We start from the raw sequence: 25,326 nt of genomic DNA on the forward strand, positions 1-25,326 counted from the left end.
TCAGAATATGGAGAAGACAAATTAATAATTTTGTCAAAAGGTCAATGGTCAGTTGTCACCTGAAATCATCTATTTTTCATCCAATTGACCCGAAATTTTATTAATTTGCAAATTGGGTCACTGAATTTGTTCACCAATCAAAAGCAAAAAGCCGATAGTTTCTTTTTTTAGATCAAAAGGTCAAACGTCAAGGTTGCATAAAAGTCAATTTTCATTCAATCGATTTGAAATTTTTGTTTTGTAACATTTGTGTGTCGGTTCCAAGACAATTGACACAAAAAAAACAAAATAGCTTTTTTAGAGACTCTTTCATCTTGGAAAAGGAACCGACAGAGTTACGAGCTGTCATACCTGGATGTCACGGGATTTTTCCGTGCATACTTCAGAATCTCGTAGTACATGCACTGGCTCATTGTTCATAACATTGTCTGACTTGTGCCTCCGCCAGTCCTCATAACCCTGTTGGTAAACCAGATGATCAAGCACACCAAAAAAGTAATAAAATGGGAAAATAAAATAACATACTAACATACTTCATTTAATTCTTTTTATAAAGAACATTGAATGATGGTCTCAAGACAATCAATTTCAGTGTGTCGTTTATTAACTATCACACCCTCTCTCTAAAGTCGAGATCAATGTATGAGGAAAGGAATAATGAAATTCCCATTTTCAATCAGCAACGACTCCTCAAGGGCACAGATTCAACGTCACACCTGCTTGATGGCTGTGACAGTGATGACAAAGAAGAGAGGCAAACCACTCGTTACAGGGCTTGTGGGGGAATCAATGATCACCTGCACACATTCGGCATGGCCACACGAAACATCATCACCATAATGTCACAATCACTGCTTTGCATGGGATATTTGCACAACACAAGGCAGATAAAATTGAGACCACGTGTGTTATCATTGTTGTTCCTCACTATCAGCCATGATCTTTCTTGGGCAAACCACATATCTAAGTTGGCCTCCAAAGCCAGTTGACGACTAAGAATTATCTAACATGCAAAGTCCTTCCTTGGCACACCTGAACTTTCACCTACCTAGGTTCCTCACACCTTGCTCAGCTTAACAACATGAAAACCAAGGCCTTTAACATCAATGGAAACCTTTGTGATGAAGCCGAGTCTCTGGGCCTAACACTTTCACATCCCAGACAAGTTGGTTGTCTCCCTGTCTTCCACCGCCTCCTTTCTAGTTTTGCACCCACAGCCCTCTCCATGCTTTAAGGCATCCCCTACTAGTATGTCCCTCTTCACAGGTACATGCCGTACCAGCACCCCTACCCAATAGATAGATAGCCCACATATTTCCGGGTTTCTAGTTTTTCCTTCCATTTCTGTAATTGAGAGTTTGCTTCTGTATCCACCTTGGTCACCATGTGTCTCGCCCTTGCTTTCATTCTTCCCAAAATTCTTTATTCCTCCAGATCTCGCCCTATTTTGTTACTCAACCCCATGTTAGTGTGTTCCCATGCTTCCTCTTTCCTACTGTTCTTTTACATCCCAATCCGTTCTGTTTTCTAGCTCCTCCACCAGCCTACCAGCACTATACACAAATAAAAAGCCTACCAGCTCCACCAGCCTACCAGCACTATACTCTATATACAAATAAAAAATACCGAGATTCATCAAATAAAATACAATTATGAAGCCTAATTTAGGAATGCGTATTACTGAGCTTGAAACTATTTTCTATGTTAGTGAGTCCATGGAATAATTGGCTGGTTCAGTTTCAGTTGGCATTTGGGAAGGACTTCATTCCAGTTTTTTCTGTGTTAAAGTTTAACAGCTCGTTGAAGTGACAGCAATACCTGAACGAGGAAGATCATAAGGAAGTACATATTCCCAATTCGTCGGAACTGTTCGAACAGGTTCTTGGGGACAAAGTTCCAAATAGTGTACTGGGGACAATAGGAAACAGCAGGTAAATGGAAAAGAGAAAAGAGCAGTTGGAGTTATACATCACATGACGCTCCACCACCCTCCCTCCCTCTAGCCCCCAGGCCATTATCAAGAAGATTACACATTATGCATTTTTAATGCAATATTGAATACTCTCATGAAAAGAGGGTAGCATAAATAGAAGGCTATTGATAAAGACCAAGGAGACCGTTAAAGGTCATAGTGAGTGTTTATGATGTAACAAACAAATAAAAATAAATAATGTAATGGTATGGCAACTATAAAAGGTCAAGTCCTTTTGTGCATTTTAAAAACTCACTGGTGAACTGCAGAGGAAAATGTGTCATAAAGCTTTATGGCCGTACCAGTGAGAGGCGCATAGCGAGCAGTGCACTTTGCAGTACCGTTCATAAATATTGCATCAACTTCAAAAGTGGCAACATCTCAAACTCACCTTGAGATAAGTGCTCACAAGCGAAGACGCACCATCATTTTATCAGTATTTTATCGATGAAATTAACAAAATCCAATCGGCATGTGTTCGATATCCAATAGAAATTAATAAAAGTAGGTCCGCGGGTCCTGAAGCTCACTTGCATCCTGGAGCAACAGTCAATGACGTCATAAAATATCCAAATTATATTAATGCACAGAATCGGGTCACGTTATTGGTTGAATGGAAGCCCTCTTGATGTTGATTACAGCGATACCTTTGGCTAGATGATACATGCAAACGGAAAAGAGAGGTCCCTTTGATGTTTTGGGGGCTATGACGTCATAACTTTGAAACAACCATTATATTCATCACCCGAACGAGGAGAAATGGGTACCGCATGTACATTTATAAATGTGAGAATGAAAGTTACATACATTTTAAACCCAGTTTTTATTCTGTTTCCATAATCAATTTTGAACACTATTTCCACACAATGAGAACAAATGTGAACAAATACGGGTTTGCACATGAATGATTTTAATTTTCAAAACCTTTTTACTTAATAAAGGGGGTATCAATTATTATTACTAGCTGAAGTGCCCATCTACGACGGAGAGTAAAAACAGGAAGTCTCTGTAAATACTATAAATAGTATCCTTCATCTCATCTAACCATATTATGTGATTGTTGCATTTTCGTTTGATGTAAAGATGAAATGATTAGAATTTGGGGTCAAGGTCAAAGGTCAAAGCCTGTAATAGATCTATAACTCGAGAATGGCTGAAGAGATCTAATTAAAACTTGGTACGGGTATGTATAATGATGTAAAGATTAACGGATTAGATTTTTGGGGGTCCCGAGGTCAAAGGCCAAAGGTCAGAGGTCATGTCAGGTAAAAATGTGAGAACTTGTGAAAAGCTGAAGGGATTTAAATTAAAACTTAGTACAGATATGTATAATGATGTAAACATGAACTGATTAAAATTTGGGGTCAACAGGTCAAAGGTCAGAGGTCATGTCAGGTAAAAATGTGCTAACTTGCGCAAAGCTGAATAGGATTTAAATCAAGGTTGATACAAGTATTATAATGATGTAATAATGTGGGAGCAGGCATATAAGTTGATGTCGTGACGTCGAAGAGTGCCGTTCTAGTCTCTTATTGTTTTCTACACTGAACAGATCAGGATGTATAAGGACAAAAGGAACAGGAGAGAGAAGGGGAAACACCAAGAGAAGAGTTGAAAGCCAAGATAGAGTGACAATAGTACAAACAATGGGTGTGGGGTTGGAATGGGGGGCAGAAGAGGAAGCATGGAAGGGATGCATGGGGTAGACAAAAATGATTATTGAATTATTTTCAAATTAAATAATTTTATATGCACATACATATTCACAATTGAATTCTAGCTTAAGTTTCTCCATAAAAGTCATGCACTCATTTTCTTTTATGAAAATGCAATCCCTTGAGTTTCAGCTCCATGCATATTGTAAATATGCAAATATGCATGCATACATAAAAACATATACACATAAAAACATATATACATACAAACATGCATACAGCCATATCTCCATTATAGTACGATTATTAATAGGGGATGGCCCATCCTGGCTGGTAACCCATTGGTTCTGTTCAAATTACTCTGACACATTATTATTTTTACACATTATTATTTTTACACATTATTATTTCGCACCCGTTTTGCACATTTATTCGCTTTTAAAATCGTTTTCTCCACAACCGCTTGTTCAATTGACACAAAACTTTCAACATAGGCGCGAATACCCATAGAGAACTATGATGTTATAGGTTACATAGTATGGCATCCATGTTGGAAAGAAGGAAAAACTTTGGACATCTCCGAAACTGCTCATCATCATCATCATCATCATCATCATCGAGTCGATATCGATTGGACACTAGTGTCTTTCGGTTGCTCATTTTACTCATGTGGTCGCAAATTCTACATGAGTACGCAGTATTCTTTTTGTCAGAATTAATGATTTTCATTGTTGAAATGCCGGGTAACAAGTCTTTCTGCTGCGCCATTTCAACTACTGAGGCCCTGCTGCAGACATCAGGATTTTTGTCATTGAGGTTTACTCCTCAAGGTTTTGACTGTACTTCGTCTGTCCCCTACCCTCCGACCTGCCTGGTTTGGTTACACCTGTCCAGTATAGCTCATTGGGTCATTGGGCCGCTCCACGATCGTCAACATGATAGTCAATTGGAGCGGTAAACTGCTCAACGAAAATAAAATTAAACTTGGCACATGCCAGGTACTCCCCATTGGGAATAAAGCGTGATAATGATGGCACCAATGAAGTGGTATGACAACCACAAATGGATGCATCAAAATCCTTATCCAATCAATTATAAAAAAAATATTGAGGGTGTCTCGTAATAAATTTGTCAAAACAAGCATTCAGAGTATTGCGCTGCAATACATGTCCCCTACAGGCATTGGGTAGCACTGTCATAGAAGACAGTATTATGACTTACCGCACTCCAAATTATAGTCCAGAAAACTGTTGGGGAAATTCCCAAAGTTCAAAGTGCCATAACTTTGTCAAAAATGATCGAAACGTCGTGAAGTTCGAACTTGATCTGTAACTTATCATGACGAAACCATGTACCAAGTTTGAAATCATTAGCATGAAGAGTTTAGGAAAAAAGTCTGGAAAGCTGTTATTTGCATGACGGACTGACGGCCCGACAGACTGACAGACGGAGTGCAAACCTATAGTCCCCTACGGTGTACACCGGTAGGGGACTAATAATTAAATTGCCAACATCATCGATCACGGAATCTGGCACCCACATTTTTGAAAGACAAAAAGACATCAAAAAAAAAAATTTCTCAAGAATGGCTTACCAGATTGATGCGAAACTTCATACATACAGTGACTTCAGAAGGTATTCACACCCCTTGCCTTTTTCACATTTTGTTGTGTTACAACATGAATTTAAAATGGATTAAATTGAGATTGTTTTGTCACTGATCTACACAAAATACCCCATAATGTCAAAGTGGAATATATATTTTAGAATTTTTTTTACAAAGTAATTAAAAGCTGAAATGTCTTGAGTCAATAAGTATTTTAAACCCTTTGCCATGACACTCCAAATTGAGCTCAGGTGCATTCAAATTCCTTTGATCATCCTTGAGATGTTTCTACAACTTGATTGGAGTCCACCTGTGCCCAAATCAATTGATTGGACATGATTTAGAAAGAAACACACTTTTCTATTTAAGGTCCTACAATTGACAGTGCATGTCAGAGCAGAAACTCTACCATGAAGTCCAAGGAACTGTCCGTAAAACTCAGAGATATAATTGTGAGGAAGCATAGATATAGGGAAGTGTATAAAACAACTTCTAGAGTGTTGAAAGTTGCCAAGAGCACAGTGAGCTCCATTATTAGGAAATATAAAGAATATGGGGCTACCTGGACTCAGGAAGGTGACCAAGAACCCAATGACCACTCTGACAGAACTACAGAGTTTCTTGGCTGGGATGGGAGAACCTGCCGGAAGGATAAAAGTCTCTGCAGCACTTCACAAATCTAGGCTTTAAAGGAGAGTGGCCAGACAGAAGCCACGTAACATCATGCCTGGAGTTTGCAAAAAGGCACGTGAAAGAATGGGAGCATGAAGCAAAAGATTCTGTGGTCTAATGAAACGAAAATTGAACGCTTTGGCCCAAATGCAAAACGCTACATATGGCAAAAACCCGAACCAAGCTAATCACCCATCTAACACCATCCCTACATCAAGCCAAGGTGTTGGCAACATCAAGCTATGGGGATGCTTTTCAGCTGCAGGCACTGGGAGACTTGAAAGGATAGAGGGAACAATTAATGGAGCCAAATACATCCAAATCCCTGAAGAGAACCTGCTTCAGAGTACAAAACACCTTAAACTGTAGTGAAGATTTACATTCCAACAGGGCAATGACCCCAAGCATACAGCCAAAGCAACACTGGAATGGCTTCAGAACAAGAACGTGAAAGTCCTTGAGTGGCCCAGCGAAAGCCCAGATTTCAATCCCATTGAGAATCTGTGAAAAAACTTGAAGATTGCTGTTCTCTGATGTTCCCCCATCCAACTTGATAAAGATTTAGCTAAAACATCGTCTCTAAAACCACTGAACCAATGAATCCTAAACCAAATAAATCGACTACCTATGGGGATTCAAGGGTGATGACCAAAATATGGCCTATCAGCCATGTTGGATTGAAGGCAAAGCCTTTGATAAAACTTTTAAAATCTTCTCATCTCAAACCGATATTCAAACAGTCCCCCTCCTTTAAAATTTCCAGTTTTCCATTGAGAATTTCCTTCTGCATCCATCTTGTCCACCCTATGCATCTTCTCCTGCTCCCCATTCCTCCTCACACCCATTGTTTGGCCAAGTCTGCCTCGATCTTAAACCTTCAACCCTCCTGTTGGTGTTTCCTCCCTCTCCACTGCTTTTGTCCTGTTGTATCCTGATCCGTTCAGCATACTAGTACTAGCCCTTCCACAAGCCTCAACCATGTACACAAGAAAAAAGTGTGTAGGGGACGATATCTTGCGACGTAGTTTTTCTCTCCGCAGTTAGCATGGCAATGAAGTAGAAATCTCTATCTCCTCCCTCTTTCTACTCTCCCTTTCCCTGCCCCCATGTGATGCCAACCCATGGGCTTTATGCGTAGTATGTCTTCTGAATGCTAGAATGTCAAGTGAGGAAGCAGGATGTACCATTTAACATCTTCGGAATGACTCGGACAGAGTCATGATTAAAACTGATTTTTTTTTTTGGTATACAAGATCGAGGCTCGTGTGAGAGTTAACATTGATCACAAAAAAAAACACGGACACACAAAACATACAAAAAATGGAGCGGGAGACAAGATGGGGAGAGAGAGGGAAGCACAAAAGTACAACAGCAGAGGACACGGACATTGGGAAATCTGTGGGAGGGAGAGGGCTTGGGGGTGGGGGGAGGATAAAGCACGGGAAGGGGTTGGAGGGGAGGGGGAGGGGGAGAGAGGTATAAAACACATGGACACTGCTAGGACCTCCAGGAAAGAAGTTGGTATTTCAAAAAAGTGGATCTGAGGTGAATTAACGGGGGTAGTAAACATGAAGGTTTTGGATGGGGGAAGATGAGGAAGATAAGAATGAAAGAGTGAAGGTGAGCAGAGAGTCTTGATTTTGGCAATTTCACCAGAAAAGGGTTGTGGCAGATCTTGTGCGACCTGCAGGAATATTTGGGGGAGAGAGCACAGATAGAGCTGGGGGAGCAAGGGTAGATAGGAGTTGGTAGAAGACAGAAAGACCACCTACCTGCCTATGGTGGGTGAGTGAAAGGCCCTCGGAGTTAGCTTCATCGCGGGAGATTCCAATGATTCTGAAAGCTTTGGTTTCAACAGCGTGAAGCCAAGCTAGGTGCGAGGAAGGAGCACCAGCCCAGAGGGGAGAGCAGTATTCCATTGAGCTGCGGATGAAAGCCTTGTATGTGGTGAAGAGCTCAGGTGTGCCAAGGAAGGACCTCGCACGACGGAGGATGCCCAGTCGGCGACTGGCTTTGGAGGCCAGCTTGGAAATGTGTTTTTCCCATGAAAGATCATGGCAGATAGTGAGACCCAAAAGCTTAAATGACAGAACTTCTTGGAGTGGATTGTTGAGAAAGTAGATGGGAGGGTTGTCCAGTCGGTATTTTCGGAGAGACATAGTAAGAGTGTGAGATGTGTCAGGATTGAAAGACATGTTCCACTGGACCAGTCTGTGATTTTGTCCAGGTCTGCAGAGAGCGAGGAGGCTGCAGACTCCCGATCTGAGGAATGAGGAATTAGCGGCAGAGAGTGGAGTCATCAGCAAAGAGATAGAGAGGATTTTCCAGAGAGTCAGAGAGATCATTGATGAACACCAGAAAACGCACAGGGCCGAGGACCTAACAACTGATGACCTAACAGACCAAGAGCAGATGCCCTAACCACAAAAAAAATTTTTTTTTGTATACAAGATCGAGGCTCATGAAAGAGCTAACATTCATCTAATCACACAAGAAGTCAAATCGACACAAAAAACACAAAATAAGGGGAGCCGTAGACAAGATGTGGAGAGAGGGGGAAGGACACAAACACAACATTTGAGAGCAGGGACATCGAGAGAACTGTGGGATGGAGAGGGCTTGGGGGGAGGTGGGAGAGGTATAAAACATATGGACACTGCAAGGACTTCCAGGAAAGAAGTTGGAATTTCAAACAAGTGGATCTGGGGTGAATTAGCGGGGGTAGAAAAGATCAAGGTTTTGGATGGGCGAAAATAAGAGATGGTGGTGAACAGCTGTTTTAAAGACCTGGAGGGAGGAGTGGGATTGAAGGGAGTGGGGGAGTTTGTTCCAGAGGCGGGAGAAAAGGGGAATGAACGAGTGAAGGTGAGCAGAGAGCCTTGATTTTGGCAGTTTAGCCATAAGAGGGTTGCAGGCAGATCTTGTGCGACCTGTAGGAATATTTGGGGGACAGAGCACAGAGAGAGCTGGGGAAGCAAGGCCGGAGAGGAGTCGGTAGAAGACAGAAAGACCACCAACCTGCCTGTGGTGAGTGAGTGAAAGGCCCTCGGAGTTAGCTTCATCACAGGAGATTCCAATGATTCTGAAAGCTTTGGTTTCAACAGCGTGAAGCCGAGCTAGGTGTGAGGCAGGAGCACCGGCCCAGAGGGGGGAACAGTATTCCATTGAGCTGCGGATGAAAGCCTTGTATGTGGTGAGGAGCTCAGGTGTGTCAAGAAAGGACTTTGCACGACGGAGGATGCCCAGTCGGCGACTGGCTTTGGAGGCCAGCTTGGAAATGTGGTTTTCCCAAGAAAGATCATGGCAGATAGTGAGACCCAGAAGCTTGAGCGACAGAACTTCTTGGAGAGGATTGTTGAGAAAGTAGATGGGAGGGTTTTCCAGTCAGCGAGTCTGGTACAATGTTTCTGCGAATATGTTTCACATACAAAAATATGCAATAATGAACTGGAGTCTTTTTGTTCTCTTTCCTCATGAGATTGGACCCCTTTTTTGAATGTCAATGTAAAATGCATCAAACGTTAATTACATCGATAGAGAAGCAGTGACCTGTGCCTGGACAAGATATTGATGTGAGAGCAAATAAAAACCATTTAGATGAGGCATTAATTTGAGCCTTTTGAGCAGCTCGAACAAACGCATTACATGAGCTTTTAACACAATCACGGTGCATTTAAAATGCACCAAAGTGAGAAGGTAGTCCAATGAACCACCTTTAGAGGCCATCTGTCGGAAAGTTGAAGCTCAACCGAAGGTGGACCTTGCAACATGACAATGACCCGAAACATACCAGTAAATCCACCAAGGAATGGCTGAAAAGAAAAAAATGGAGGGTTCTGGAATGGCCACGTCAAAGCCCGGATCTAAATCCCATCGAGATGTTGTGGGGGGATTTGAAACGAGCTGTGCATGCAAGAAACCCCTCAAACATCGCACAGCTGAAATAATTCTGCATGGAGGAGTGGGCAAAAATTTCTCCCAGTCGATGTCAGAGACTGGTAGACAGTTATAAGAAACGCCTACTTGAGGTTGTTTCTGCCAAAGGGGGAATACCACCTATTAGAGCCAAAGGTGTACTTACTTTTTCCACATGCGAAATTTGCATTTATGTTTATTTAAATTATACAATGGACTACAAAATGTAAATGTTTCATGATATTTGTTATATTATATCACCTTTATCTATCAATATTGTTGAAATGAAGATCAAATAACTGAATGTTGAAATATGTTGATAAAGTCAAAACTTTATACATGGGGTGTACTTACTTTTTCACGTGACTGTATATACTGTATATATATATATATTTTTTTCATATATATCCAAGATTTCTTGTGAAATCCGGTCAGAATCTCATCATATCTCCCAATAAACATTTATTTGAGCAAATTCCATTTCCGTGCAGTTTATTGGTCTGTATGTGCATTATGTCATAATTATATGAACGATAGAGTTTCAGCAATTAATTTATGGCCGAGCAATATATCATGCATTGTACATATTGTTTGCATTTATATTTAATCTCCGAACATCCCCTGTTATCCTCCTATTCTTCTCATCTTCCTCTAGACCTAAAGTCTAGACTCTAGAGGTTCTGTAAAGATTGAAATCTAGCCTTTCTCAATACATCAGAATTACAACGAAGAAAAAAACTAAATAAAAATAGAACGGCACTCTTCGACGACGTGACGTCGACGAATATGCCTCCGCCCACATTATGACCATTATACATACTTGTACCAAGTTTGATTTAATTTCATTCAGCTGTTCTCAAGTATCACATTTTTACCTGATATGACCTCTGACCTTTGACCTCTTGATGCCAAAATCTAAGCAGTTCATCTTGGCATCATAATGTATACTTATACCATGTTTGGTCAAACTCCCATCACTGGTTCACAAGCTAGCATGGTAACATTCTTTTTACTTAGCATGACATTTGGCTCTCGACCCAAAAATCTAATCAGTTCATCCTAACACCATTATACATACCAAGATTGGCTTAGATACCCTCAGCCATTCTTAAGTTATCGCAGTAATGAAATATTTTCACTTAACATGACCTCTGACCTTTGACCCCAAAATCGAATCAGTTAATCTTTACATCATTCTTCATACTTGTACCAAGTTTATCTGTTATCCTTCCAGCCGTTCTTAAGTTATTGCGGTAACGAAAACCTATCACGGATGGACGGACGGACGCACGCACAAACGGACAGCTGTATGGACAACCGGAAAACAATGTCTACAGTGACTTCGTCGGAGGAAGCAGAACAAAAAACCCAGATACAACTGATTAAAAATACATTTAAGCTTCACCTTGGATGAAATTATGGTGTTGTCTGGAAATTTGGCCGTTCCAGGCTGGCCCATACTCCCACGGCCAACATAGATCGTACGCCGGTTGACCTGCAATGGCACCGTATGTAAAGACAAGCAAGCATAGTTTGTTGTTCAACATTGATCAATATGTTCTCCTTCATGGAGCAAGCAGTAACAATGATAAACATACAATGATGCGATGACACGTTGAGACACGAATCATTTTGGCTTGAGGTTATTCAGTTTTTGAAGGGACAAACTATGTCAGGGAACTCTTCAAAAGCTGTGGACTGAGGGAACATGGTGTACCTTCAAGCTTTTGATGATTTAATAGGACAGGGCCGCAGAACTCTGCCTGTCCTTGAAAGGCACATGGTGCCTCGACAAAGGCAGAAGATGCCCCCCACCCCCAACCAACCCTCCACAGCACCCAACTCCCCTATCCATCCCACTCTCTCTTGCATGACGCTATTGCAACACATTTCCAGAAACCATTAGGTACATCTTTGTATGCGTTATTGATTACATAATGCTTTCAGAATCTTTTTATGGAGAAATAAGCTCTGTTTGAGAATGGATTGTTGGCTATAATCATAGTACGGGAGTTGGAATGGCCAGAAGGCTGAAGCAATGACAAGGTGTTCTGAAAGTAAGAAATACGAGCAAGATATTGTGCACCTGGAATATTGCATCACATTTAAAAGTAATGTCAACAGCAAAAAAGGCTCTGGAGTGGAACAAGAAGTAAGTGCAAATAATCAGGTACACAACTCTCCTTGTGACCTCACATGTCGTTTCAAAGGTCAAATCCAAGGATGAAGACCGTGTAAACGCCACCATTATATATAATCATTTCCAATTTGTCAAGGCAAAGCATACAGGTCAGTAAACAGATGCAAGTTATGAAGAAGAAGAAAATGTGAGGATGTTCTGCCTTGGAAATGCACACCATTTAAGGATACATCCAAACGAAAACGTTTCACAAGATGACGTCACAGAGAAGTTCCGAGTTCGAATACTCGAGCATGTGAAAAATAACGGCAGTATAGTTAATAACAGGCACAGGTAGTCAGTGCCAGCGTCCTCGTCTCTTGAGGTCGATTCTCGACAGAATTGGATCTAAATGCGTTCATGACTATCAAAGGGGAAGTTACTCTGAATCTCCTGTCTGGTTACAGCTTGCAAATGTTGAAGCACTAATGGTGTATTTTACAAATCTTATGAAGAATCTTACATTTAGCTAGGCTTTTACACCTGGTAAAACGTTAAAAAAATAATCTCTATCTGGGGTTATCATATGTGACCACTTTATCATACGATGATCTGATCTGATATATAACCATGAGAAGCAAGGTCATGGCTTGTGAGCATACGATGAGATCAAATATTTCACTCATGTGGGGTATAACATGATTTAACAGATGTGTTTGTGGCCTTCCATAGAAATGCGGGGGGAAAAAAGGTGAATCTTCGATTATGATTTGGAGCCATGTGCAAAAGCTGTTTGCAAGAAGTGTAATAGAAAATACTGAGTGTCATTTTATTACCTCCACTACCGAAGGTGGACAGAGGTTATGTATTCACCACTGTTTGTCTATGAGTAGGATGTCTCAAAAGTTTATGGATGGATTCAGACAAAAGTTGGTGGACACGTTGGGTGTGTGACAAGGACGAATCAATTAGATTTTGCTGAATATCTGGATATTATAATTGTTTTTACCATCGAGAGATAGGGCCAACAAGGATAAATAGCATGATATCTCAAAAAGTAGTGGACGGATTCGGCCAAAACTTGGTCGACGAGTTGGGCTTGTGTAGAGGGCCGAGTACTTGTATAGAGGGCCGACGGGAGTTGTGGGAGATATGTTGAAGGCAGCGGGAAATTGGGGTGTGAAGAGAATGATAGAGTCAAACTCTGGTGGTGAAAGAAGGCCGCATTCCAGTGGATTGGGAACTGAGTACCCTCGTCCCTCTATACAAGGGGGAAAGGTGACCCTCTGGACTGTGGCTCGTATCGAGCGATAAAGTTATTGGAGCATGGAATGAAGGCATTGGAAAGGGTGTTGGAGAGGAGGACAAGGAAGGTGAAGATCGACGAAATGCAGTTTGGATTTATGCCAGGAAGAGGAACGACAGACGCACTTTTTATTGTGAGACAGTTGCAGGAGAAGTACATGGAGAAGAGGCAGAAGTTGCTTCTTGGGTTTGTTGATCTGGAGAAAGCATTCGATAGGGTTCCACGCGAAGTTGTGACATTGGCATTGAGGAAGTTAGGAGTGGAGGAATGGTTGATCAGTGTAGTGATGGCAATGTACAAAAGAGCGCACACAGCTGTAAGGACGAAGGACGGGAACAGTGGTGAGTTTGAGGTGAAGGTGGGAGTGCATCAGGGGTCGGTACTAAGTCCACTACTATTTGTAGCTGTGATGGAGGTGCTGGCTCAGAACATAAAGGAGGGTTTACCGTGGGAGTTGTTGTATGCAGATGATCTGGTGTTGATTGCAGAAAGTATGGATGGACTGAAGGAGAAGATGAACAAGTGGAAGGAATGGAGACAAAAGGTCTGAAGGTGAATATCGGAAAAACGAAGGTCATGGCAAGTGGTAAAGCATGTGGTGAGGTGGAAAGAACTGGGAAGTGGCCGTGTGCTGTGTGTAGGAAGGGTGTCGGAGTGAATTCCATTCAATGTCCAATGTGCGCTGAGTGGGTTCATCAAAAATGTAGTGGTTTGAGAGGGTCATTAACCAGTGTGGCAGCTACATTCAAGTGTAAGGTGTGCACAGAGGGAGCTGCAGATGGAGGAAATGTCGAGTTGGATCTTGGAGATGGCGTGAAGCTGGAAGGTGTGAAAACATTTTGTTACCTTGGAGACATGCTGAATGGAGAAGGTGGATCAGACTCAGCAACGGTTGCTCGAGTGAGATGTGCATGGAAAAAGTTTCGGGAACTGAGTGGCGTGCTGATGAGGAGGGGAATGTCATTGAAGCTGAAGAGAAAGGTGTATGCTGCATGTGTGAGAAGTGTTATGATTTATGGGAGTGAGACATGGGTAATGAACGTAGAGAAGCAACGAAGGCTGGAAAGGGTGGAAATGCGAATGGTTCGGTGGATGTGTGGAGTATCGTTGAGAGAGAGGAAGACAAATGATGAATTGCGAAAGATGATGGGAATAGAGCCTGTGATGGATGCTGTGAAGAGAAACGGGTTGAGATGGTTTGGTGATGTGTTGAGGAAGGATGAAAGTGACTGGTTGAGAAGAGTGATGGAAATGAATGTAGAAGGAAGTAGAGGACGGGGAAGACCGAGAAAGACTTGGCTAAAGATGGTCGAAGAAGAAATGCGGGCAAGGGGCTTAACAAGCCGAATGCCTCAACTCTGTGTTTGCCTCAAATCCTTAGTCCCAAACCCATCTCTCTCTGTTCACACCTTTCCCAGTCGAACCCAACTGCTCCTGAACTCTGTGTCCTTCTCTCCTGACAAGGTGGAGGAGTTTTTGTCAAACCTCGACTCTGATTCTGCAACTGGACCAGACGGCATCAGCCCACGGGTCCTAAAATCCTGCTCTGCCGCTCTATCTCACCCTCTCTCTGTTCTTTTCACCCTATCTTTTGCTCAAGGTCATCTGCCAGCATCCTGGAAATCAGCTAACATTACCGCTTTGCACAAAAAAGGTGCAAAAACAGATCCTTGCAACTACAGACCAATCAGCCTGCTCCCAATTATCAGCAAAGTCATGGAATCCATCATTGCTTCGGATATTAAATCTTTCCTCTTCTCCAATGGCTGATCTCTGATCATCAATTTGGTTTCAGACCAGGTCACTCTACTCTGGACATGCTGCTTCTGCTGTCTCAACAATGGATGGAGGTCCTCAATGCCAAACAGGAAATCAGAGCTGTCTCCCTTGACATATCACGTGCCTTCGATACGGTCTGGCACCCAGCTCTGCTCACCAAACTCTCCTCCTATGGTATCCATGGAAATCTCCATGCATGGCTTGCGGACTTCCTCTCTGGTCGTAGTCAACGTGTGGCCCTGAATGGATTTCTCTCATCTCCCCTTCCTGTTCAGGCTGGAGTTCCCCAAGGCAGTGTGCTGGGCCCTGTGCTTTTTCTGGTCTTTATCAATGATCTCTCCGACTCTCTGGAAAATCCTCTCTATCTCTTTGCTGATGACTCCACTCTCTGCCGCTCCATTCCTCTTCCCTCAGATCGACAGTCTGCAGCCTCCTCACTCTCTGAAGACCTGGACAAAATCACAGACTGGTCAAACAAGTGGAACATGTCTTTCAATCCTGACAAATCTCACTCTCTTACTATGTCTCTCCGAAAAGATCGACTGGACAACCCTCCCATCTACTTTCTCAACAATCCTCTCCAAGAAGTTCTGTCGCTCAAGCTTTTGGGTCTCACTATCTGCCATGATCTTTCTTGGGAAAACCACATTTCCAAGCTGGCCTCCAAAGCCAGTCGCCGACTGGGCATCCTCCGTCGTACGAAGTCCTTCCTCGGCACACCTGAGCTCCTCACCACATACAAGGCTTTCATCCGCAGCTCAATGGAATACTGTTCTCCCCTATGGGCTGGTGCTCCTGCCTCACACCTGGCTCGGCTTCACGCTGTTGAATCCAAAGCTTTCAAAATCATTGGAATCTCCCGCGATGAAGCTATCTCTGAGGGCCTTTCACTCACTCACCGCAGGCAGGTAGGTGGTCTTTCTGTCTTCTACCGACTCCTCTCTGGCCTTGCTCCCCCAGCTCTCTCTGTGCTCTGTCCCCCAAATATTCCTACAGGTCGCACAAGATCTGCCAGCAACCCTCTGATGGTTAAACTGCCGAAATCTCGGCTCTCTGCTCACCTTCACTCTTTCATTCCTCTTTTCTCCCGCCTCTGGAACAAACTCCCACACTCCCTTCAATCCCACTCCTCCCTCCAGGTCTTTAAAACAGCTGTTCACCACCATCTCTTATCTTCCCCCATCCAAAACCTTGATCTTTTCTACCCCCACTAATTCACCCCAGATCCACCTTGTTTGAAATTCCAACTTCTTTCCTGGAAGTCCTGGCAGTGTCCATATGTTTATACCTCTCCCACCCCCCCCCCCCCCTTCACATGCCTCCCCCCCAAAGCCCTCTCCCTCCCACAGATCTCTCGATGTCTCCATGTCTCTCGGTCCCTGCTCTCAAATGTTGTGTTTGTGTCCTTCCCCCTCTCTCCCCATCTTGTCTACCACTCCCGATGTTATTTGTTTTATGTGTCTGTTTCTCTTTCTGTGTGATTAATGTTCGCTCTTTCACGAGCCTCGATCTTGTATACAAAAAAAAAAAGAAAAAAAAAAAAAAAAAAAAGGGGGAGATGCAGAAAATAGGGCAAAATGGAGAACATTGTCATGGGGACCGCAAGGCTAACCCCCGCTCTTGCAGGGAAAATGGCCTTAAAATGCCTGTTGTTGGTGTTGTATCGAGGGATAGGGCCAACAAGGATACATAGCATGATATCTCAAAAAGTAGTGGACGGATTCGGCCAAAACTTGGTCGACGAGTTGGGCAGGTGACAAGAACAGGCCGTTTATATTTTAGTTACGGTCCAGATGCAGATCTGGCCGATAATTGGGGTACAAAACGTAAACTGTTTGGCCTGGTGGAAATATGTGCTCTACCAAGTGCTGTTCTAGTTAGTTTTATAGCCATCTTGCCAGTCGTTCATGCAATTGTTGTTGTCTTTTGCATACAAAAATTAGAGTCGTGGGGAAAAAGGGTGACATACAGCCAATGGGGTAGCAGGTGGATGCAACAAGCAATGGAACGATTAGACAGGAGGGGAGGAAACCGGCAAATAAGATGGCTGGGTTGTGTACCGTTAACGGGGTATAAAGGGTCGTGGGTAGGGATGGGAGATGATGGGACAATTGGGACATGGTGGTGCACTGCCAACTAGAAGTCCTGGAGGTAAGAGTGGGATTGAGCAGCCTCAGAAAAGCAGTTCCACAAATGGAAGACAAGAAAAATAAGAGTGGTGTGTGACAAGCCTGGATTTTGGGAATTAAATAGGAAAGTGTGAATGGAAGGATTCATGCATCCTGGAGAAGTTGATGAGGGTCGGAGAGCTAAGAGAGCACAAGCAGCAAGACTGGAAGAGCTCACCAACCAAACTAGAGGTAAAACAAGGTCATAGACCTGCCTAGAATGCAAGATCAACAGGCTTTATGCTTCTGCCTCACTATGGGTGGTGCCAATATCGTTGAGCTCTAGATTCTATAGAATCCAGCAGCGACAGAATTGCTGTTGGGGCACAAATCCAGAAGGAGAATTAGTAGTCCACTGGATTACAGACAAAGCCCAATTGAGTGTATATCTGAGTTATCAAGGAATGACCTGGAATGGTGGAGGAGGCCCAATCTGTGTCTGGCTATTGAGGTCAGCTTTGCTATATCGTCAGCTAAGGAGAGGTGATGGCTAATGTTGAGGCCTATAAGTTCAAGAGATTGAACTTCTTCCAGGGTTTGACCTTGGAAATAGATAGACAAGTTAGTTTGATAATTCTTCTGGAGTGACGGGGTGAGATGGAGATTTCCCAAGATTGAAAGACTTGGTCCTCAGAACTATATCTTACTATAATTCACCAAATGTCCGTCCATCCGTCCGTCCGTCCGTCTGTCTGTCTGTCTGTCCGTCCGTCCGTCCGTCCGTCCGTCCGTCCGTTCGAAGGTACCGTAAAAACTGCTGAACCGATCGCAACGATATTTTGGGTGGGTAATCCTGGGATCTCCAGGAGTAAAATAGGCTATATTATTTTTCCAATTTCAGCTTTGGCCTCCAGCATTCTCAGGTTTGGACTCCCGCATAACATTCGCGTTCGCATAACGTTCATTGTGACGATGTTTTCATCGTGACGATGTTGTTTTCTCGGGTGCCACACAAACGGCTGCACCGATCGCTGCACAGCTGCACCGATCGAACTCGGTGACCTCGGACAAAGACCTTTTATAAGGACACGGGTTGAATCCCTGCTTCAGAGAATTCTAACCCATTTCAACTGAAGGAAACACGTATCGGGAGTACATACGACATAGCGATTGTGAACACGATTATCGATCACGATTCACGATCACGATCATAGTGTATCGATCACTGTGGGACATTTGGTGAATTATAGTAAGATACTGTTTAGATTTTGATTATTTGCGTGTGATATGATTTAACGGATGTTTATATGAATCATTTAAAATAAAAAAGCCTTCAATTTCTGATATTTTACCTTTTCATTTGGGCCTCCCAATTGAAGCCCCGCCCATAGGGCGGGTACCGTTGCTAGTTTAATAAATTTAAAATCAACAGAGAGTGATGCAGCTGCTGTAAGACAGATAGTGCACTGCACGGCACAACGTGGGATCATCTACGAAAAGGAAGAGGGTTTACCAGAGCTTCGGAGAGGTCATCTACATATATTAGGAACAAAATATCCTGCCTTTCTTTCCAAACTCACTGCCTATGTATGGTATCCAAGGCCAACTCCACAAATGCCTTACTAAATTGCTCTACTCCTGTCGCAAACATGTGGCTCTCAAAATAATCCTTTCATCTCTTCCTGTCAAGGCTGGAGTGCCCCAAGGCAGTGTTTTGGGCCCAGTCCTCTTCCTGATCTTCATCAATGATCTCTCTGACTCTCTGGAAAATCCAATTGATGACTCCACCCTCTGCTATAACATCCCTTATCCTTCAGACAAGAAGGCTGCAGCCTCTTAACTCTCTTCAGAATTTGACAAAACCACAAGTTGGTCAAACACTTGCATCCTCCGTTGTATTCTTCCACCACCCAAATTTCCAGTTTTCCCTCCTTTGTTTCCTTCTGTATCCATCTTGTCCACCCCATGCATCCTCTCCTGCCCCCCCCCCCCCATTTCTCCCCACACCCTTTGTTTATCCAAGTCTCCCTCTATCTTGGCCTTCTACTCTGTTGTTGGTATTTTCCCCTCTCTATCTACTGTTCGTTTTTTTATCCTGTTATGTCCTGATCTTTCCAGTGTACCACCTCTTCTATGAGCCTCAACTGTGTACAAAAAAGAAGACAAAAAGGCTGGGCCCAATACACTACCTTGGGGGTATTTCAGCCACCAATAGGCAGCATATTGACTGCATGAGATGAGGAAGTGAGAAAGCCAGGAATGAAAGTGGCTTTGTGTGCTGCATGCCAAGACCTTGGTAAGCATAGAAAGATGCAAGATTGTGTAAAATGCCTGAGCTTTGTCCTGAGTCCTGACCTCTTGTTTCAGATTTAGTGCCTTTGATCATCCCTGAGAGAAGAAGCAGCATGTCTATAGTTGAGTGACTGGGATAAAATGAAAACAAACGGTCAGAAGCCAGGCATTTTAAAAAGAGGAAGGACATGTTTGGATTCCACGATTCTGTTTATAATTGGAAATAAGCTCACTGCCCCGGAGTTGGTAGGATCTCTCTTTTCTCCCTTCTTGTGAACGGAATTGAAGTTCGCTGACAAGTGGTGAGGAGGTGGTGAGGGGTGAGGGGTGGTGGAGCATAAAAAAAAGGAAAAAAAAAAAAAAAGGATACCAAATCACTTTCACACAGCATGCAAATGCAAACTCAAGGTATGTAAAGAAGATAAAAGGCCATTTTGCCCCTCATACTTGTATCATTTCTACATCCAAGCAATTCCACCTACTTCCGATAATGCCAATTCCCCAGGAACGCCAATTAGGGAATTTTACCTAGATATTAGAACACAATGGACTATTCTTTTTAAAGGATGCCATGGTATATTTAAGGTCCACAACCAAAATGTATTCGGGACTGCATATCTACCATCTGAGGGATATGTTCTGCAATCCAGTTTTAAAACAAGGCGCACGTGGATACGTCGAGACACCTGGGAGGGCTCCGTTCCGCCTTCTGAAACCCGCAGATGGAGGTAACAACCAATGACACACACAACACCATGTAACTATTGTGTTCTGCTGCCACAGAGAAAAATTAAAATGTATGCATTGATTGGGGATCGAACAGTGGCCTCTCCTAGTCAAACAAGAATCGTGCTTTCACTGAGCCCACAACACGAAGACACACAAACAGCACATAAAAGACCAATGGTTGTCTAATTTTTTTTAAATCTATGTTAATTGAAACAAAACGAGGAAACTGCATAAGAGCTCAGAATTCTCAAATTAGAAACTATTGTAAAATTTTCATATAATTCACATTTCACATGAACTGCACATTGAAGATCAAAAATAAAAGGCCTCCCATGAGGCCAACTGAATGCATTTTCTCAGAGGAATCGGACACTTTTACACATTAATACATTCGATTGACTTCCTGTAAACAAAGCAACTTTTCAGTAACGAAGCATGACCAGAATATCTTTCCTCCACATGGGAGAAGCATTTATGGCAAGAGGAAATTTGACGGCTTGAGCATTCTTCTGGGAATCCTCACCCTTGAGGAGCATTCGAGTCAAGCTGCAGCTAGCCACGCTTGAGACATCTTTTCCATCAGAGTAGAGCCGAAAATAATTGCCGCTTGCCTATTGCATGGCCTTTGGCCTTCATTTACAGTACAATGACAGACCTTTGGCTTTGGGGTTAATTTCCAGTGCAATAGTCAGGGTGTCTCCGTGTGTAACGACAAAACATCTACCCAGCTGCAGTATCGGTATGCCATCCCCAAATGCTGCATGTTCAAGTGTTGTTTTCCATAAGGATGGTATGATCTATGATGTAAAAAGAATGACCAGTTTTTTTTGTAAACATAGTCGAGGCTCGTGGAAGAACGAGCACATTAAATGTATCATGACATAACAGAAAAACCAAGAGCGGCATTTCGTAGAAAGCATACCTCCACCAGGCTGAAGGGTTTACATTTTGTAGCCAACTGATATGTCGGATCTGGATTCGGACCTGAACCAAAATGTAATCGGCTTGTTCTTGTCACTTACCCAACTCATCCACCAAGTTCTGTCACAAGTCGCCCACAACGTTTTGAAATACAATGCTATATATCGGTTTTTGACCCTACCACTCAATGGTGAAGAATCACTTAAAATTAAAAATAAACTCGTATCCGGATCTGGGTCTTTTTTTTTTTTTTTTTTTTTTTTGTTGTTGTTGTTGTTGTATACTGAATCGAGGCTCGTGAAAGAGCTAACATTTATTTCACAAACAAATCAACCAGACAAACAAACAAAATATACAAAAAGAGGGAGCGGAAGACAAGATGGGGAGAGAAGGGGAAGCACACAACCACAACATTTGAGAGCAGGGAGAAGTGTGGGAGGGAGAGGGCTTGGGGGCAGGAGGCGTGGGAAGGGGACGGGGGGGGGGGGGGGGGGTCTTCACAAAAATCGAATTGATTTATCCTCGTCACACAACCAAACTGACCACCAAGTTTCGTCCAAACTCTTCCATAACTTTTTGAGATATCATGGTGGTTTTAGCCCCATCACTCAATGGTTAAGAATCACTTAATAAAATTCTCTGATCCGTATCCTGATCCGGATCTTCACCAAAATCTAATCATTTCGTCCTCGTCGCATAACCGACCTCTGCACCAAATTTCGTCCAAATCCGCCTACAGCTTTTTGAGGTATCCTGTTCACAAGCACACAGACAAACAGACAGGGGTGAAAACATAACTTCCATCCACCTCAGGCGGTGGAGGTAACAGGACACAAAACACGCATGCATGGAGAAGGCAACTCCAAGGTGGAAAAACTGGAAAATTGGAAGGGATTTGGGTGGGGTTAATGATGGTAAAAAAAGATCATTGTTTTGGATTGGGGATGATCTGAGATGGTATTAAACAGCTGTCTTGATAACCCGGAGGGAAGAAGGAGATCGGAGAGAATGTGGAGGTTGGTTCCAGCGGTGGGCAAAAAAGAAGAATGAATGAGTGGAGGTGAGCAGTGATCCTGGACCATGGAGAAGGCAACTCCAAGGAGGAAAACTGGAAAATTGGAAGGGATTTTTAGATGGGGTTAATGATGGTAAAAAAAGATCATGGTTTTGGATTGGGGATGGTCTGACATGGTATTAAGCAGCTGTCTTGATAACCTGTAGGGAAGAAGATCGGAGAGAATGTGGAAGTTGGTTCCATCGGTAGGAAAAAAAGAAGAACATATGAGTGGAGGTGAGCAGTGATCCTGGATTTATGTAGGTAGTTTACCAGAAGAGGATTGATGGTGGACCATGCGAGTCCTGCAGAAACCTGGCGTGGGAACAACGTACGGAAAAGAGCAAAGGGGGAAAGATTAAAAGGAGGCGGGGAAAGACAGAGAGGCCATTGACCTGTCTGTGATGGCAAAGTCATAAGCCCATAGATTCAGCTTCAGCAATGGAGATAGTTTCTGATTAATACGAGACTTTCAAAATGACGTATGAATGCTAACGAGGCCATTCACACATGTGCTGTGTTTGTTTTCAGTGACTCTGTTCTGCTCACCAAGCACATTTAACCTGCTGTTACTCGTGCAAAATGTGGAATTCAAAAGGTCTTTTTTTTGTATACCAAGTCGAGGCTCATGTAAGAGCTAACACATAGTACATATAATAAAGGGAACGGATGACAAGGAGGAAAGAGAGGGAAGTACAACAACAGTAGAGAACAGGGACATCGGGAGATATGTGGAAGGGAGAGGGCTGGGGCAGGGTATATGGGATGAACAAGATGGACACTACAAGGAATTTCAGGAAAGAAAACGGAATTTGAAGGAGGTGCATTTGGGGTGGATTAACGGGGGTAGAAAAGATAAAGGTTTTGAATGGGGGAAGACAAGAGATGGTGGTGAACAGCCGTTTTAAAGACCTGGAGGGAGGAGAGGGATTGAAGAGAGTGAGGCAGTTTGTTCCAGAGGCGGGAGAAAAGAGGAATGAAGGAGTGAAGGTGAGCAGAGAGTCTTGATTTTGGCAGTTTCACCAGAAGAGGGTTGCTGGCAGATCTTGTGCGTCCTGAAGGAATATTTGGGGGACAGAGCACAGAGAGAGCTGGGGGAGCTAGGTCGGAGAGGAGTCGGTAGAAGACAGAAAGACCACCAACCTGCCTGCGGTGAGTAAGCGAAAGGCCCTCAGAAACAGCTTAATCGCGGGAGATACCAATGATTCTGAAAGCTTTGGTTTCTACAGTGTGAAGCCGAGCTAGGTGTGAGGCGGGAGCACCAGCCCAGAGGGGAGAGCAGTATTCCATTGAGCGGCGGGTGAAAGCTTTGCATGTGGTGAGGAGCTCAGAAGTGCCCAGAAAGGACTGCGTACGACAGAGAATGCCCAGTCGGCGACTGGCTTTGGAGGCCACTTTGGAAATGTGGTTTCCCCAGAAAGATCATGGCAGATAGTGAGACCCAAAAGCTTGAGTGACAGAACTTCTTCCAGAGGATTGTTGAGAAAGTAGATAGGAGGGTCTTTCAGATGGTCTTTTCGGAGAGACAGCTGTAGGTGTGCGAGATTTGTCAGGATTGAAAGACATTTTTTCATAGACAGACACTTCTTTGACCAGCTTGTGTTTTTATCCAGGTATGCAGAGAGTGAAGAGGCTGCTGCCTGCCGATCTGAGGGCTGAGATATAGAGCGGCAATTTCAAAATGGTTTTAAAACCATAATTATCATGCAAATCGGACTCACGAAAATATATATAAATACAATAAATATCCTTGGATGAGAGGCGTCTAGTTCCTACAGTTTCATTAACACAAGCAAGTGGCGGCAGTGGTGTCTTTCGTACGCAGCACAAGGCTGTGGGGTATCGTCATTGGCTGAGGGTGTGTCAGTGTTACTGATGTAGTGCCCTCTGTAGGTCAGCGCAGGAATTTGTAATTTGTTCAGGATGCTGGCAATAGCTTGCCTAGTCTTCGCGAAAGACATTGTGGGATATTTAACATCCACAAACTAATGCTGGCAGACGGGATGCCAGTTTAACGTCCATCCGAGGGACGACACACATATTGCTGGTTCACCCCGTCTGCGAAACACCCGGATAACAATATATAGCTGGGCTGAAGTTCGAACCCAGGCTCGATGGCTGAGAGGCGAGTGTGAGTACCTCTAGGCCATCATACCAGCCATGTTTAGGTTTCAGGCTGGTTCGTATGAATTTTCAGGCAAAGTGGGGAAGATGATAGTGCATGTTGAGGTGGGGGGAAGAAGAGGAAGGCGCAGGGAGGGGTGGCTGCACATGCTTACACCAAGATGAGACAATACAGGCGTGTTTACACCCAGCCCAATTCCTTTGAAGGTAAATAATGAGCCAGCTGTATTTTTCATATTTCAAATCAAAATTTGATGCCGACAGCTCAGTTTTGAGCAGCTCAAGATCCAATTAATTTATACTGCTGCTTCAAGTAAGATTTAAAATGCCAACCCCTGGAATGTCAGACCAGTGTCCTTAAAATCACCACCAAGTCATCCACGAGATTGCCTCAATTACACAAAACGGATGACATACATCAGCCCTTTTGGCAATTCCAAGCTGAAGAGCACATGGTGATGGTGGAATGGTCTTCCTTGGATATTATCGGGCTATGTCATTGATGAAAAACAAAAATAGGCCTATTTGAAGGCAGGATAACCAGATTGATGGGTACCAGTCATCGATCAGTATGCTGGTCGAAGGATCTAATGTTTCATGGTTTCAAAATTGCAGCAAAGACTTCTCTTTTCCATTAAAAGGCCCTCGAGATGTATATTTGACTGCCCAAAGCCAACTGGGTACTCTTTTGGCATTTGGATAATCCAATTGTCAATGATCATGCTGGATCTAGTTTCTGCAGACAGAAGGTTTTCATCATTTTCATAACAACCAAATAATTCTAAGAAACAAAACATATACAAGGCCTTCTAGTTCCCATTTTTACATCTGCCACAAAAGGTGAATGGAGGGTGTCTTTTCGCCCTTGTCTGTTTGGTTGTTTGTCTGTTACTTGCGAAAATCGAAGATTTTTCAAGTACATTGGTTGGCCTTAAGCGTTATTCTGTCTCTGTCTCTGTCTCTGTCTCTCTCTTTGCCCGTTTGTATGTCAGTCGCCTACAGGTCACAATTTTCAACCGATCTTCACAAAACTTCACCAAACGGTAGAGTTGGTCATAAGCAAGAAGCCTATTG

The 25,326-nt window shown here is 43.2% G+C and overlaps 1 protein-coding gene across 9 annotated transcripts in view; it reads right to left on the minus strand.

Moving 5' to 3' along the window:
- The window catches only part of LOC137439021 (phospholipid-transporting ATPase IF), a 214,811-nt gene that overhangs the window by 95,966 nt on the left and 93,519 nt on the right, over nucleotides 1-25,326 (minus strand). For all 9 annotated transcript variants that reach the window (XR_010986841.2, XM_078767625.1, XM_078767622.1 and 6 more), the window contains 4 exons: nucleotides 11,226-11,315; nucleotides 1,819-1,908; nucleotides 717-797; nucleotides 352-459 (listed from right to left, as the gene is read on the minus strand). Coding sequence is in view for 8 of the 9 variants with exons in the window: in XM_078767625.1 (XP_078623751.1) it covers nucleotides 352-459; nucleotides 717-797; nucleotides 1,819-1,908; nucleotides 11,226-11,315 (369 nt within the window). In the remaining variant the exon portion in view is untranslated. The remainder of the gene's footprint in view (nucleotides 1-351; nucleotides 460-716; nucleotides 798-1,818; nucleotides 1,909-11,225; nucleotides 11,316-25,326) is intronic.

Source organism: Myxine glutinosa, chromosome 13, assembly GCF_964187855.1.
Source record: "Myxine glutinosa chromosome 13, kmMyxGlut1.1, whole genome shotgun sequence".
In the NCBI taxonomy this organism is placed as follows: domain Eukaryota; kingdom Metazoa; phylum Chordata; class Myxini; order Myxiniformes; family Myxinidae; genus Myxine; species Myxine glutinosa.